This window comes from Xyrauchen texanus, chromosome 5 (assembly GCF_025860055.1).
Source record: "Xyrauchen texanus isolate HMW12.3.18 chromosome 5, RBS_HiC_50CHRs, whole genome shotgun sequence".
Taxonomy (NCBI): Eukaryota; Metazoa; Chordata; class Actinopteri; order Cypriniformes; family Catostomidae; genus Xyrauchen; species Xyrauchen texanus.
In genome coordinates this window covers 53896040-53910719 of record NC_068280.1, presented here as the reverse complement: position 1 = coordinate 53910719, position 14680 = coordinate 53896040, and the positions used below count along the sequence as shown (strand labels likewise).

At 38.2% G+C, this 14680-nt stretch overlaps 1 protein-coding gene across 6 annotated transcripts in view; it reads right to left on the bottom strand.

The window, feature by feature from the left end:
* Window positions 1-14680, bottom strand: part of LOC127643632 (immunoglobulin-like domain-containing receptor 1) — a 66401-nt gene that overhangs the window by 14099 nt on the left and 37622 nt on the right. The window contains exons 10-11 of one of the 6 annotated variants that reach the window (XM_052126426.1): window positions 13828-13931; window positions 8751-10788 (exon numbers count right to left, since the gene is read on the bottom strand). The exons of 2 other annotated variants lie outside the window; for them this stretch is intronic. In XM_052126426.1, coding sequence (XP_051982386.1) covers window positions 13839-13931 — 93 coding nt within the window. In that variant the 3' untranslated portion in view covers window positions 8751-10788; window positions 13828-13838. Of the gene's footprint in view, window positions 1-2084; window positions 2579-8750; window positions 10789-13827; window positions 13932-14680 lie in introns of those variants that run through there. 3 more of the 6 variants (XM_052126429.1, XM_052126428.1, XM_052126427.1) reach the window with 3 other exon arrangements.

Genomic DNA, 14680 nt, shown 5'->3' with positions numbered 1-14680 from the left:
TAAATTAAGGCACATGCTCTCTGTTGCTGATGCCGAAACACTAATTCATGCGTTCATGACCTCAAGACTAGATTATTGTAATGCATTACTGGGAGGATGTCCAGCAAGATCAATAAATAAAATTAAATTGGTTCAAAATGCAGCAGCCAGAGTGTTGACGAGAACCAAGAAATATGATCATATTAGCCCCATTTTATCATCGTTACATTGTTACCTGTTACATTCTGTATTAATTTTTAAAATTCAGTTATGTAGATTCATCCACATGATTGTCCGGAAGGTGTGTTCCTCCACAAAACAAACTCCAGCTGCTAGCAGAACCAGCACAAAAAGAAGCAAAAAAAGTTCTCAGGATACAGAGTTAATTGGTCTAAATCTGAAGCTTTGGCTCTGTCAGTGTATACAAACAGGGCATTCAATATTTGGGTATTTTATTCCCAGCAAACTTGTGTATAAATGTTGATTGTATATATATATATATATATATATATATATACACACACACACACACACACACACACACACACACACACACACACACACACACACACACACACACACACACACACACACACACACACACACACACACACACACACACACACACACACAAGAACGTGTAGAACGCGCTACACAAGATCTTTATCGGATGATCTCAAAAATGTGTCCAGAACGGATCGAGGCCTGTCTCCCTCCGCGGATCTCTGAGCCGGAATCCTGTGAGTTCGCTTGATTTCCAGCTTATAACCTGATATGTCGAGCAGACTCGGGAAAAGCCTGTCTAGGTATTTCACCATATCTCTGTCTTCTTGATTCTCAGGAATTCCAACAATTCGGACGTTGTTTTGCCAATTACGATTCTCAAGGTCTTATAACTTTTCACAAACATGCTCCGAGTCTATCTTGGTCTCTAGCGGATTAGCAGATAATTCCCTCTTCGATGACTCCAGATAATCGATCCGTTTCTCGACTTCTGACACTCTTGTAACCAAGTCTCGTCTCCATGGAAATGATCGATAGGTACTAGAACAAGATGCTCCAAGTCAGCAACGACCTTCGGCAGAACTGCCAACATGGTCTGCCAACATGGTCTGCCAACATGGTCGAAAGTTGATGTTGAATTTCTCCCGCCACGTCTAAATTGGGACGTCAGCTTGAGCACGTAAGTTTAATGTCTCCAGAGCCCGAGGATTTTTAATTCTTTGGCATATTGCCTTCGTAGAACAGTAAAAAATCTGAGTGTATCGAATCTCATCGGTTTATGACATAAAAATATTAAAACTAGCAAAGTGCGCAGAGCTCGCTGTTCACATGTCCGATCCTCACATAGTGCCATGCGAAGAATCCATAGATTCAGATGTATAGTGTTCATAAGAGGCTAGAGGGAATATGCAGGCATTTAAATAATTGTTATTAAGAATTCATAAAAGGTACTTTTATAGTATTATTTGTTATGTTGCAAATAGATAATAAATGTAATGTATGTCTATTGTCATATAACAAATATGCTATGACAAAAAAGCAATATGTATTTTAAAATGTGAAAGTAGAGAGGCAGTTTACACACACACACACACACACACACACACACACACACACACACACACACACACACACAGTCTAACCTGTTTTACTGGAAATGACACAATGAACAGGACATTCTTTCATGGTTCCAAACAAACTCAGTATCAGCCTCCATTTGAAAAACTTTCGTAAATAAAATGTTTAAGCAGAACATTTATAATCTTTATTCCCAAAGATCATCTGACCTCGTCTATCCATGGTGCATTCTCACGATGGAATTTTAGATTTTAGATATCGTGTCATTATTGAGAGTGTTTTATGATTATTAATAACTACACACACTAATGATTATTTTTAATTTGATTCTTTTCAGTTTACTGTAAACAATGAACAGTCACGTGATCGATACGCCGCTCAGGTGAGACTACCTTACATGCGCGAGCTTCAGTTTCGATTGATCAACCTTCACAATGTCATTTTTATTTTGTCATTTTCCTACAGTTAGATGGATAAACTAATCTTCGTTCTGGATGCGATGAAGAGTAAATATTCGCCCTTACCTGATGTGAGGAAACTCAGAATGAGCGTCAGCGCGATCAGCGGCTTCATGATGAAGCAATAACTCAAAACAAACACGAATTAAACGACACGATGTTCAATAAATCCGGTCAAAACGACATTTGACCTCCTTCAAACGGATTAACTGTCAGTTGTTGGGCTCTTCGGTGTGTGTGTGTGTGTGTGTTTGTTTCCTTCATTTGCTCTCTTCCTCCTCCAGTATCATAATCATCATCATCATCACTGACTGACCCCACCCTCAAACAGGTGCATCACATGACGCGCGCACAGGTATATATGAACATGATCCAATACAACGATCGATATCGTGTGTGTGAGTGTGTGTCTGTGTGAGTATGTAAGTGAGTGAGTGTGTGTGTCTGTGTGTAAGTGTGTGTGTGAGAGTGTGTGTGTGTATGTGTGTGTCTGTCTGTGTGTGATTGTGTAAGTGTGTGTCTGTGTGTGAGTGTGATTGTGTAAGTGTGTGTGTGTGTGTGTGTCTGTGTGAGTATGTAAGTGAGTGAGTGTGTGTGTCTGTGTGTAAGTGTGTGTGTGAGAGAGTGTGTGTGTGTATGTGTGTGTCTGTCTGTGATTGTGTAAGTGTGTGTCTGTGTGTGAGTGTGATTGTGTAAGTGTGTGTGTGTGTGTGTGTGTCTGTGTGAGTATGTAAGTGAGTGAGTGTGTGTGTCTGTGTGTAAGTGTGTGTGTGAGAGAGTGTGTGTGTGATTGTGTAAGTGTGTGTCTGTGTGTGAGTGTGATTGTGTAAGTGTGTGTGTGTGTCTGTGTGAGTATGTAAGTGAGTGAGTGTGTGTGTCTGTGTGTAAGTGTGTGTGTGTGTATGTGTGTGTCTGTCTGTGTGTGATTGTGTAAGTGTGTGTCTGTGTGTGAGTGTGATTGTGTAAGTGTGTGTGTGTGTGTGTGTCTGTGTGAGTATGTAAGTGAGTGAGTGTGTGTGTCTGTGTGTAAGTGTGTGTGTGAGAGAGTGTGTGTGTGTATGTGTGTGTCTGTCTGTGTGTGATTGTGTAAGTGTGTGTCTGTGTGTGAGTGTGATTGTGTAAGTGTGTGTGTGTGTGTGTGTCTGTGTGAGTATGTAAGTGAGTGAGTGTGTGTGTCTGTGTGTAAGTGTGTGTGTGAGAGAGTGTGTGTGTGTATGTGTGTGTCTGTCTGTGTGTGATTGTGTAAGTGTGTGTCTGTGTGTGAGTGTGATTGTGTAAGTGTGTGTGTGTGTGTGTGTCTGTGTGAGTATGTAAGTGAGTGAGTGTGTGTGTCTGTGTGTAAGTGTGTGTGTGAGAGTGTGTGTGTGTGTAAGTGTGTGTGTATGTGTGTGTCTGTGTGTGTGTGTGTGTAAGTGTGTGTGTATGTGTGTGTCTGTCTGTGTGTGATTGTGTAAGTGTGTGTCTGTGTGTGTGTGTGAGTGTGATTGTGTAAGTGTGTGTGTGTGTGTGTGTCTGTGTGAGTATGTAAGTGAGTGAGTGTGTGTGTCTGTGTGTAAGTGTGTGTGTGAGAGTGTGTGTGTAAGTGTGTGTCTGTCTGTGTGTGATTGTGTAAGTGTGTGTCTGTGTGTGTGTGTGTCTGTGTGAGTATGTAAGTGAGTGAGTGTGTGTGTCTGTGTGTAAGTGTGTGTGTGAGAGTGTGTGTGTATGTGTGTGTCTGTCTGTGTGTGATTGTGTAAGTGTGTGTCTGTGTGTGTGAGTGTGATTGTGTAAGTGTGTGTGTGTGTCTGTGTTGAGATCAGTGTTTTCCTTCTAATAGTGGCACTCAACTCAAATACAACACACACAAATACTTGCGGCACACAAATAAAGTGTATGTCAAAAAAGCCTTCAGTCTTTCAGTATTGTCATTAATATGACCAGACATAAATTCTTCAGTATTTTAACTCCGCTTCCAAAAGTCAAAGTCAAATAATTTCCATGTGTTTTATGCCCATGATATGATATATAATAAATGTGTGCTGTAGAGTTTGTATTTTTGCTTCCTCTGTTCATAAGAATCTAGTGTACCACAACTCACAAATGAATTGACATCACAGCTCAAGGACACTCCGGTGTCATTCTTCCAGTAAAACACATTCATATGTAACTGAAATTAAACTCAATGTGCTGTAATTCTCAGCTCTGACACACGGGTGCGCTGTAGTGTTGTGGAGCTCACTAACTAGAGTTGCTCAACAGCATTCCTCACGTAAACTCCCTCAGCATATAACTCTCATATTAACCCTCTCAAAACATCTCTCATATTAACCCTCTCATAACAACTCTCATATTAACCCTCTCATAACATCTCTCATATTAACCCTCTCATAACACCTCTCATATTAACCCTCTCATAACAACTCTCATATTAACCCTCTCATAACATCTCTCATATTAACCCTCTCATAACACCTCTCATATTAACTCTCTCATAACACCTCTCATATTAACCCTCTCATAACACCTCTCATATTAACCCTCTCAAAACATCTCTCATATTAACCCTCTCATAACATCTCTCATATTAACCCTCTCATAACAACTCTCATATTAACCCTCTCATAACAACTCTCATATTAACCCTCTCAAAACATCTCTCATATTAACCCTCTCATAACAACTCTCATATTAACCCTCTCATAACATCTCTCATATTAACCCTCTCATAACACCTCTCATATTAACCCTCTCATAACATCTCTCATATTAACCCTCTCATAACATCTCTCATATTAACCCTCTCATAACATCTCTCATATTAACCCTCTCATAACACCTCTCATATTAACCCTCTCATAACATCTCTCATATTAACCCTCTCATAACATCTCTCATATTAACCCTCTCATAACACCTCTCATATTAACCCTCTCATAACAACTCTCATATTAACCCTCTCATAACACCTCTCATATTAACCCTCTCATAACATCTCTCATATTAACCCTCTCATAACAACTCTCATATTAACCCTCTCAAAACATCTCTCATATTAACCCTCTCATAACACCTCTCATATTAACCCTCTCACAACACCTCTCATATTAACCCTCTCATAACATCTCTCATATTAACCCTCTCATAACATCTCTCATATTAACCCTCTCATAACACCTCTCATATTAACCCTCTCATAACATCTCTCATATTAACCCTCTCATAACATCTCTCATATTAACCCTCTCATAACACCTCTCATATTAACCCTCTCATAACATCTCTCATATTAACCCTCTCATAACACCTCTCATATTAACCCTCTCATAACATCTCTCATATTAACCCTCTCATAACACCTCTCATATTAACCCTCTCATAACACCTCTCATATTAACCCTCTCATAACACCTCTCATATTAACCCTCTCATAACACCTCTCATATTAACCCTCTCATAACATCTCTCATATTAACCCTCTCATAACACCTCTCATATTAACCCTCTCATAACATCTCTCATATTAACCCTCTCATAACATCTCTCATATTAACCCTCTCATAACATCTCTCATATTAACCCTCTCATAACAACTCTCATATTAACCCTCTCATAACATCTCTCATATTAACCCTCTCATAACACCTCTCATATTAACCCTCTCATAACATCTCTCATATTAACCCTCTCATAACACCTCTCATATTAACCCTCTCATAACATCTCTCATATTAACCCTCTCATAACAACTCTCATATTAACCCTCTCAAAACATCTCTCATATTAACCCTCTCATAACAACTCTCATATTAACCCTCTCATAACATCTCTCATATTAACCCTCTCATAACAACTCTCATATTAACCCTCTCATAACACCTCTCATATTAACCCTCTCATAACAACTCTCATATTAACCCTCTCATAACATCTCTCATATTAACCCTCTCATAACAACTCTCATATTAACCCTCTCAAAACATCTCTCATATTAACCCTCTCATAACAACACTCATATTAACCCTCTCATAACATCTCTCATATTAACCCTCTCATAACAACTCTCATATTAACCCTCTCAAAACATCTCTCATATTAACCCTCTCATAACATCTCTCATATTAACCCTCTCATAACATCTCTCATATTAACCCTCTCATAACATCTCTCATATTAACCCTCTCATAACATCTCTCATATTAACCCTCTCATAACAACTCTCATATTAACCCTCTCATAACATCTCTCATATTAACCCTCTCATAACATCTCTCATATTAACCCTCTCATAACATCTCTCATATTAACCCTCTCATAACAACTCTCATATTAACCCTCTCAAAACATCTCTCATATTAACCCTCTCATAACAACTCTCATATTAACCCTCTCATAACATCTCTCATATTAACCCTCTCATAACAACTCTCATATTAACCCTCTCATAACATCTCTCATATTAACCCTCTCATAACAACTCTCATATTAACCCTCTCAAAACATCTCTCATATTAACCCTCTCATAACATCTCTCATATTAACCCTCTCATAACAACTCTCATATTAACCCTCTCATAACATCTCTCATATTAACCCTCTCATAACAACTCTCATATTAACCCTCTCATAACAACTCTCATATTAACCCTCTCATAACAACTCTCATATTAACCCTATCAAAACATCTCTCATATTAACCCTCTCATAACATCTCTCATATTAACCCTCTCATAACACCTCTCATATTAACCCTCTCATAACATCTCTCATATTAACCCTCTCATAACACCTCTCATATTAACCCTCTCATAACACCTCTCATATTAACCCTCTCATAACACCTCTCATATTAACCCTCTCATAACACCTCTCATATTAACCCTCTCATAACACCTCTCATATTAACCCTCTCATAACACCTCTCATATTAACCCTCTCATAACAACTCTCATATTAACCCTCTCATAACATCTCTCATATTAACCCTCTCATAACAACTCTCATATTAACCCTCTCATAACATCTCTCATATTAACCCTCTCATAACATCTCTCATATTAACCCTCTCATAACATCTCTCATATTAACCCTCTCATAACATCTCTCATATTAACCCTCTCATATTAACCCTCTCATAACATCTCTCATATTAACCCTCTCATAACACCTCTCATATTAACCCTCTCATAACACCTCTCATATTAACCCTCTCATAACATCTCTCATATTAACCCTCTCATAACACCTCTCATATTAACCCTCTCATAACATCTCTCATATTAACCCTCTCATAACATCTCTCATATTAACCCTCTCATAACACCTCTCATATTAACCCTCTCATAACATCTCTCATATTAACCCTCTCATAACACCTCTCATATTAACCCTCTCATAACATCTCTCATATTAACCCTCTCATAACATCTCTCATATTAACCCTCTCATAACACCTCTCATATTAACCCTCTCATAACATCTCTCATATTAACCCTCTCATCACACTGATTTACACACACACACATTTACTATCTAAATGGGGACGTACCGTACCATAAACTCTTATTGTTTTTATACAAAGCTAAGTATAACAATAGAGTAACCCTAACCCACAACCTAACCCTACTGGAAAACTTTGTGTTATTAAAAAATATTTAATACAAATATTTAATTTATGTAAGGGTTATGTAATAACCCTCTCATAAGCTAAATACCTGCAAGGCACATAAACAACTTTATAGGATCAACATAAACATGATCTCACAGTGAAGAAACACAAGAGATTCAAGCCTGTTAGAGATAGAAATATCAAAAGGCTTGAGAAAGAGCGTGTGTGTGTGTATATGTGGATGTATGTGTTTGTGTGTATGTGTGTGTGCGTGCGTGTATGTAGGTGTATGTGTGTTTGCGCGTGTGTGTGCGTGCGCGCTTTTGTGTGTGTGGGTGTACGTGTGTGTGTGTGCATGTGTGTGCGTGCGTATGTGTGTGCGTGCGTATGTGTGTGTGTGCGTTTGTGTGTGTGTATGTAGGTGTATGTGTGTGTGTGTATGTAGGTGTATGTGTGCGTGTGTATGTAGGTGTATGTGGGTGTATGTGTGTGTGTATGTAGGTGTATGTGTGTGTGTGTGTGTGGATGTATGTGGGTGTGTGTGTGTGTGTGTATATGTGGATGTATGTGGGTGTGTGTGTATGTGTATATGTGGGTGTATGTGTTTGTGTGTATGTGGGTGTGTGTGTGTGGTTTCCATCTCAAAATGTAAGAAAAGTCATGTAGTGTGTTTGTAACAGGCTAGTGTTTATTTGTTTAAACAATAAACAAAGAGGCATGACTCACACTGAGTAAACACTGATTTACACACACACACATTTACTATCTAAATGGGGACGTACCGTACCATAAACTCTTATTGTTTTTATACAAAGCTAAGTATAACAATAGAGTAACCCTAACCCACAACCTAACCCTACTGGAAAACTTTGTGTTATTAAAAAATATTTAATACAAATATTTAATTTATGTAAGGATCTTTTTTCTTGCCCCAAATAAGGATGTCCTAAAATGTCCCCAAAGGTAGGTTTGATCTGATTTAGCGCACTAATTTCCCTAAACTACAAGCGTGCAATGACAATCACTGCACTTACAATGTAGCTGTAATAAAGTTATTATAATAATATTAAAACCAACAAGTATATAACAGTAATATGAAGCTACAGGCAAAAACATAAATAAATGATCAAACGATTCTGTGAGTTAAAATGACATGATTTTTATTCAAATTAATTTGATGATATAGTTAACATGAGCCTGTATACAGAAAATACACATATTTTATATAAAATGTAAACAAATGCAAAAATGTAAACAAAGTTGCATAAAAATGTTTTTCAGTCCTCATAGCAAAGTTGTCATTATATTAACCATTTCTCACGTAATGCTACAAAAATTATTTAGATTTGATACATAACATGACAAACACGTGAAACAGAGATGTATGAATATAAAGGAATGCTAATGTAAAGTTAAGGCACTGTAGGTTAGCATGTAACAGTTACAATGAACATCATTTACTGTGTGACAGAGAACACAAACAGTGATGACCTCATCGTGTAGTGATGTCATGGTGGAGGTCGCTGGTGTCAGCAGGATACTGCAACAGTGATGTGATGTGGGAAGGGATCGGCAGATGATTGCAAGAGTTTCTCGAGAACAATTGACCAGATCTGAAACTACGTAATGCATCTTATTTATTTAACATCTACATTTGGTCAGTAATTCTGAACACTTGAAATATTATCATTTATAACATTGATGCCTCAAAAATATCTGATGTCATTAAGCCTCAGCGGACTACATTTTTACATTACAAACAAGAAGACACTCGTCTTCATCGGAGATCATTACAGTAGTGGAAACTCAGTTATATAAATATCCTCCAGTTACTTTATTATTCAACTATATTCATGAACATTAATCCATTTAAGTGATGAGTTATTGTACCTTTATGAATGAAGCTTCATTGAACATGAATGTCCTCATGACATCAAAACTGACACTTTGCTAAGCTCCGCCCCCCTTGGTTACTGTTAGGACTGAATGGAAGATTGCCGTGAACGATGTGGTGTTTGGATAATATTCTCATACACGGAAAGGATAATGTTTTTACCTGTGCTGGTGTGAAGAGAGACATTGTAATGCATTTCATCTGAAGTTTTGTGTAAAAGAAATGGTTAAATTACACAGTAATGTGATTAAAAACGGTGGAGACTGTGAATCAGACGATTATCAAAGTCACTTGAAAAGAGAAAATCTTCATTTAATAGCGATTACACATCTAATAACATTAGCGTAAGTGAACAAAACTGCTAAAAACACTCATTATGATGCTAAACAATCTTTATTTACTGAATCAATACATGAATAAACGTTCAGTTATTAGCTTTAATGTATCTTGGAGTAGATGTCGTTGCAGATGTTCTATGTTCATTTGGGAACGAGGACCGACACGGTTTAATCCAGAACATGCTTGCAAGATTTGTATTTTAAAAGACAGACAAAAACTTGTGTTTCCTCTCTGGGTGACTCGTGTCACAATTATAAATGACCCGGCAACAACATTTCGTAAATTTTTTGGATTATTTTTATTAAAATCCCTCTTAAAAGAACTGAAACACACATTCCTCCCATAGACTCCCATTGTGAAAAGGCAAACGCGTGTCGGAGTAATGGCGGCAGGGCAACAGTTGCTAAGACAGGATTGGTCAGAAGCGCCTTTAAGGCGGGGCTTGGTGAAGGGTCAACTGTGTTGCTTTTGGTCATGTTAGTTCTACATGCTAGTGTACTTCTCAAAGATGACAAAATAAACTTTGAGTAAATGGACCACAAATATTGATGACATCATCTCCGTACAAAGTCTGGTCCAATCAAATGCTCTCTGGAATGACAATGTGCTTCCTAAATTATAAATACCTTTAGCCACCGACTAGCAGTATCAAATAATAAACATGTTTACAGCTGTGACGTAAACTAAAGATGAGCGCTTCCAAATGTTTCGCACCAACTTCCTGTATCAACATGAAACACTTCAACACCGGAACTAAAAGGTTTGTTCTGTTCTTCCTTTCAGGGGGTTCAGGCCCTAATCACAGACGTCAGTTTGTCCACAGTTGCAGAGGTTAATAGTCCAGCGGACGGAGTGTGTTTGCAGAAGAGGTGTTGGGATATTTGCAAGCGGTGACTCGTCGTGTGTGTGTCAGGACATCAGACTATCAGTGAATCTCTGAAGAGGAGTGTGTTCTGTTCAGAGAGAGACACAAGAGAGAGTGAGCAGAACCAGCACAGCCCGATGACGATGATGATGATGATGATGATGGGTTAGTTTAGCGTTGACTAGCGGTGAGCGTGTGAACAGTCGGCAGGTGAAGCGCTGTCAGTGATTAGTATTACACACACACAAAAGAAAAGAAAAAAATACATATTATAAAGCAAAACCTGCAACACTTAATGATTGTTTCAGTTGCACTCAATAAGATTTCCTTCAGGATTTCTCCTCAGTTTCTCTCGTAGCATCAGACGGAGAGTGTCTGTGTTGACATTTCACAATATACACAATTAACAATACAAACCTTGTGCGACCCGAGTCCACGTGTGTGCACGTTGTATTGTGGCTGCGCTACACGTAATGCATCATGAATTGAAACTGAATAAATACTGTTCACGACACCAGACTGTCATTTAAGGGTTAAACTTCTGATGCATCGAGTCACATGACAACAACATGATACTGATTTCAGCACCAACAAAAGTGCCTCTGCTCAGAAATCTCTCTACTTTTTGTATTGAAACCTGTTCGGATATGAAGACGAAAGTCTCTAATTTAATTTGATATGTCGCTTTACTTTTGTTTTTCATTTTTCGCTGATAAACATGATGTTCACTTGCATTGGCACACATCTCCTTAAAAGTAGAAAAACATGTTAGTTGTTACTTTTTGATAATTTTCAACATTAACACATATTTTCACTTCATTATAATATATTCAATTATATTTGATATTTTGTTTTATTATCTCTGTACAATACGGTTCTATAGATTAACATTAATAAATGCATTCCTATAATTACTGTATATCACATTGAGAATAAATGTGTCTTTCAGAGGCTTTATATGCAGTTATGATGAAAATAAGATTTCTAACTGTTCTGAGACCAGTGCAGACAGACAACACACTGGAGGTTAAGTCGTGCACTAAATAGGGAGCAAGGGAGCATCCTATATCTCTCTATAACTGTTCTGAGACCAGTGCAGACAGACAGCACACTGGAGGTTAAGTCATGCACTAAATAGGGAGCAAGGGAGCATCCTATATCTCTCTATAACTGTTCTGAGACCAGTGCAGACAGACAGCACACTGGAGGTTAAGTCATGCACTAAATAGGGAGCAAGGGAGCATCCTATATCTCTCCTATAACTGTTCTGAGATCAGTGCAGACAGACAGCACACTGGAGGTTAAGTCATGCACTAAATAGGGAGCAAGGGAGTATCCTATAGCTCTCTGTGCAGTTAAGTGTGTTCACTCCTAAAATCGGATCATAAGTTCAGTTTCAGGCTGCAGATGATGTTTGGACACTCAATGATCATCAGTTCATAGATTCAACATTTATAATGTTTTATTTGAACATGATTGACAGTGATTGGATGATGCTGGACGTTCAATCTGAATTCATTATGATCAATTATGATGTCTGTAACATGAATAATCAACACTCCTGGAACAATCATAAACATCATAAACAATCTGATGAAAAAAATCAGACTTTCTATATATAGTTTAGTATTATTGAAAATTGTAATGTCTGTAAATGGGGCTTTTCCACAGCACGACTCGACTCGACTCAGTTTTTGGGGTTTCCGCTGTGGATAGTATCTGTTACCTGGTACTTTTTTAGTGCCACCTCGGTCGAGGTTCCAAGTGAGCTGAGCCGACACTAAATGTGACGTCATAATCCTGCAGATCACTGATTGGTCAGAGAGAATCGTCACTGCCGGCGTCACTGGATTTCCGACACGTGACATCAACACGCTAGTTTTAAGTTAGCATTAGCGATAGCAGTATCATTTGTTCACGTGACTTTCAGATTGTAAAAAGAAATGGCCGTGCACAAAACCACGCCGTGGTCAATAAACGAGGTGCAGATGTTCCTCTCGTTAGTGACGAACGAAACGTAAAAGTCTCTCAGGAAGTGTCTCAGCTGTCGCCCACACACGGACACCACCGGACCGACCAACAGTGCAGGGAAAAGTTAAATAAACTTAAGTGACGACAGAACCATCAAGGAAAAGTGGAAGAGGTTTGACGAAATGGACGCTCTCTAGACCGGCGAGGAATGGGACGGAGAGTGCGCTGGACTCGGTCACGATGGAGGATGGGACACTTTGTTACGTTAACTCTATACTCGGCTTGAAAGCTTCATAAATCAGACTTTCTATAGCTTAGTATTATTCAAAATATTATTCGCAACTTAGTCCCTCTGTCCACATATGAGGACATGCATTTTTAGGACTTATTTAGTTTTTGTTTGCTTGTTTATTAGATGCTTCTAGTTAAAAATGAAAAAGGGAAATGGAAAATGCACACAGCAGACACACTCGTGTCTCAGGAGGTTAAAGGATTAAGTTGTGAGTATTAAATGCAATTAAAGCTCTACTGACAGCACCGGTCTGTGAGCTTATAGAGGGAATGTAATTAATTTAATTTAATTTAATTTGACCAATTGTCACACATTATACATACATTTCTGCATATACATGGTGAAATTATTTATTTTTCACATATCCCATCTAAGCTAAGCTAAGCTGGGGTCAGAGTGCAGGGTCAGCCATGATACGGCGCCCCTGGAGCAGATAGGTTCAAGGGCCTTGCTCAAGGGCCCAACAGTGGTGTCTTGGTGGTGTTGGGGCTTGAACCCACGACCTTCTGATCAGTAACCCAGAGCCTTAACCGCTGAGCCACCACTGCCCCATGAATGTATGGGGCAATATGAGCGATACGTCACCTCATAGACGTGTATTCTAACCCTCTATACGTTTCTCAGGACAGCATGATACAGACACTGAACATTTAACATGAAATATTCCTTTAAGAACGTTAGTTTGACTCAGAAACCTGATCTTTATTTCTTTAGGAGTTTAATATGAAGCTGCTCACGTTTGATGATCATTACTGTAACGCTAGTTGTGTTAGTTTCAACACTGTGGAGGCTTCAAACACATTTTGGGGAGGAATTAAGTAGCAAGCAAGCGCTTATTTTTGGCTTTCTTAACATACTCGTTACCTGTGTACAGGTTATTTTCTGTTGTCAAATCGAGGTACAAATCGAACCGTAATTGAAAGACCTACATCGGAATTAAACCGTGCACTTGGTTCATCAGAAAATGTCTATAAGAGAAATATATGATTTATATACAATATAATGATTGAAATAAATAAGAATGTTGATGACTGGCAAGAGGAAATCTTACAGAGTGCTTTTGTGTAAAATGTCAAATTTATGGATCATTTTTGCATTCTCTATTTAATTCATATTATAGAACTTGTTGTGAAGGATCTCCAAAATCTGCAGGCCACAATATCACACGAGGAGACACCAAAAACATTAGGTGTGTTCGACTTCAACTCGCCTCTCTTCACCGATCTGCAGATCGAGGGAGTGTGCTGAATCTCTGATTGTTTCCTTTATTACAGATGAAATACTCACGATGAAATATTCAAAAACACCATTATCTTATTTTCACAATCCAGATCATTCCAAAGCAGCTTTACAGAATGATGCTGTAATGTCTGTAGTTTCATTGAAAGTCTGGTCTTAAAAAGTATTTGTCTTTAGCCCCCGTGAGCACGACAAAGGCGACTGTGAACACAAAACTTTAGTTATCTAGGACGATGTGTAACGCAAGTCATGTATCAATTGAGTAGATGTTTGTGGATTATTTTTAAAACTAAAGGATATTAATTGAACCGTAAGATTAATGACTAATTGTCTTTAGATATTTGGCTGATAAAGTCATTTATTTGTCTATGTACTCCAATAATATACTATTTATTATACAGGGCCTGTATGTAAAAGTCTGATACGTTATTTTAATACCAACAAGGCATCAGTATAAACACTGAACTAAAAACAAATG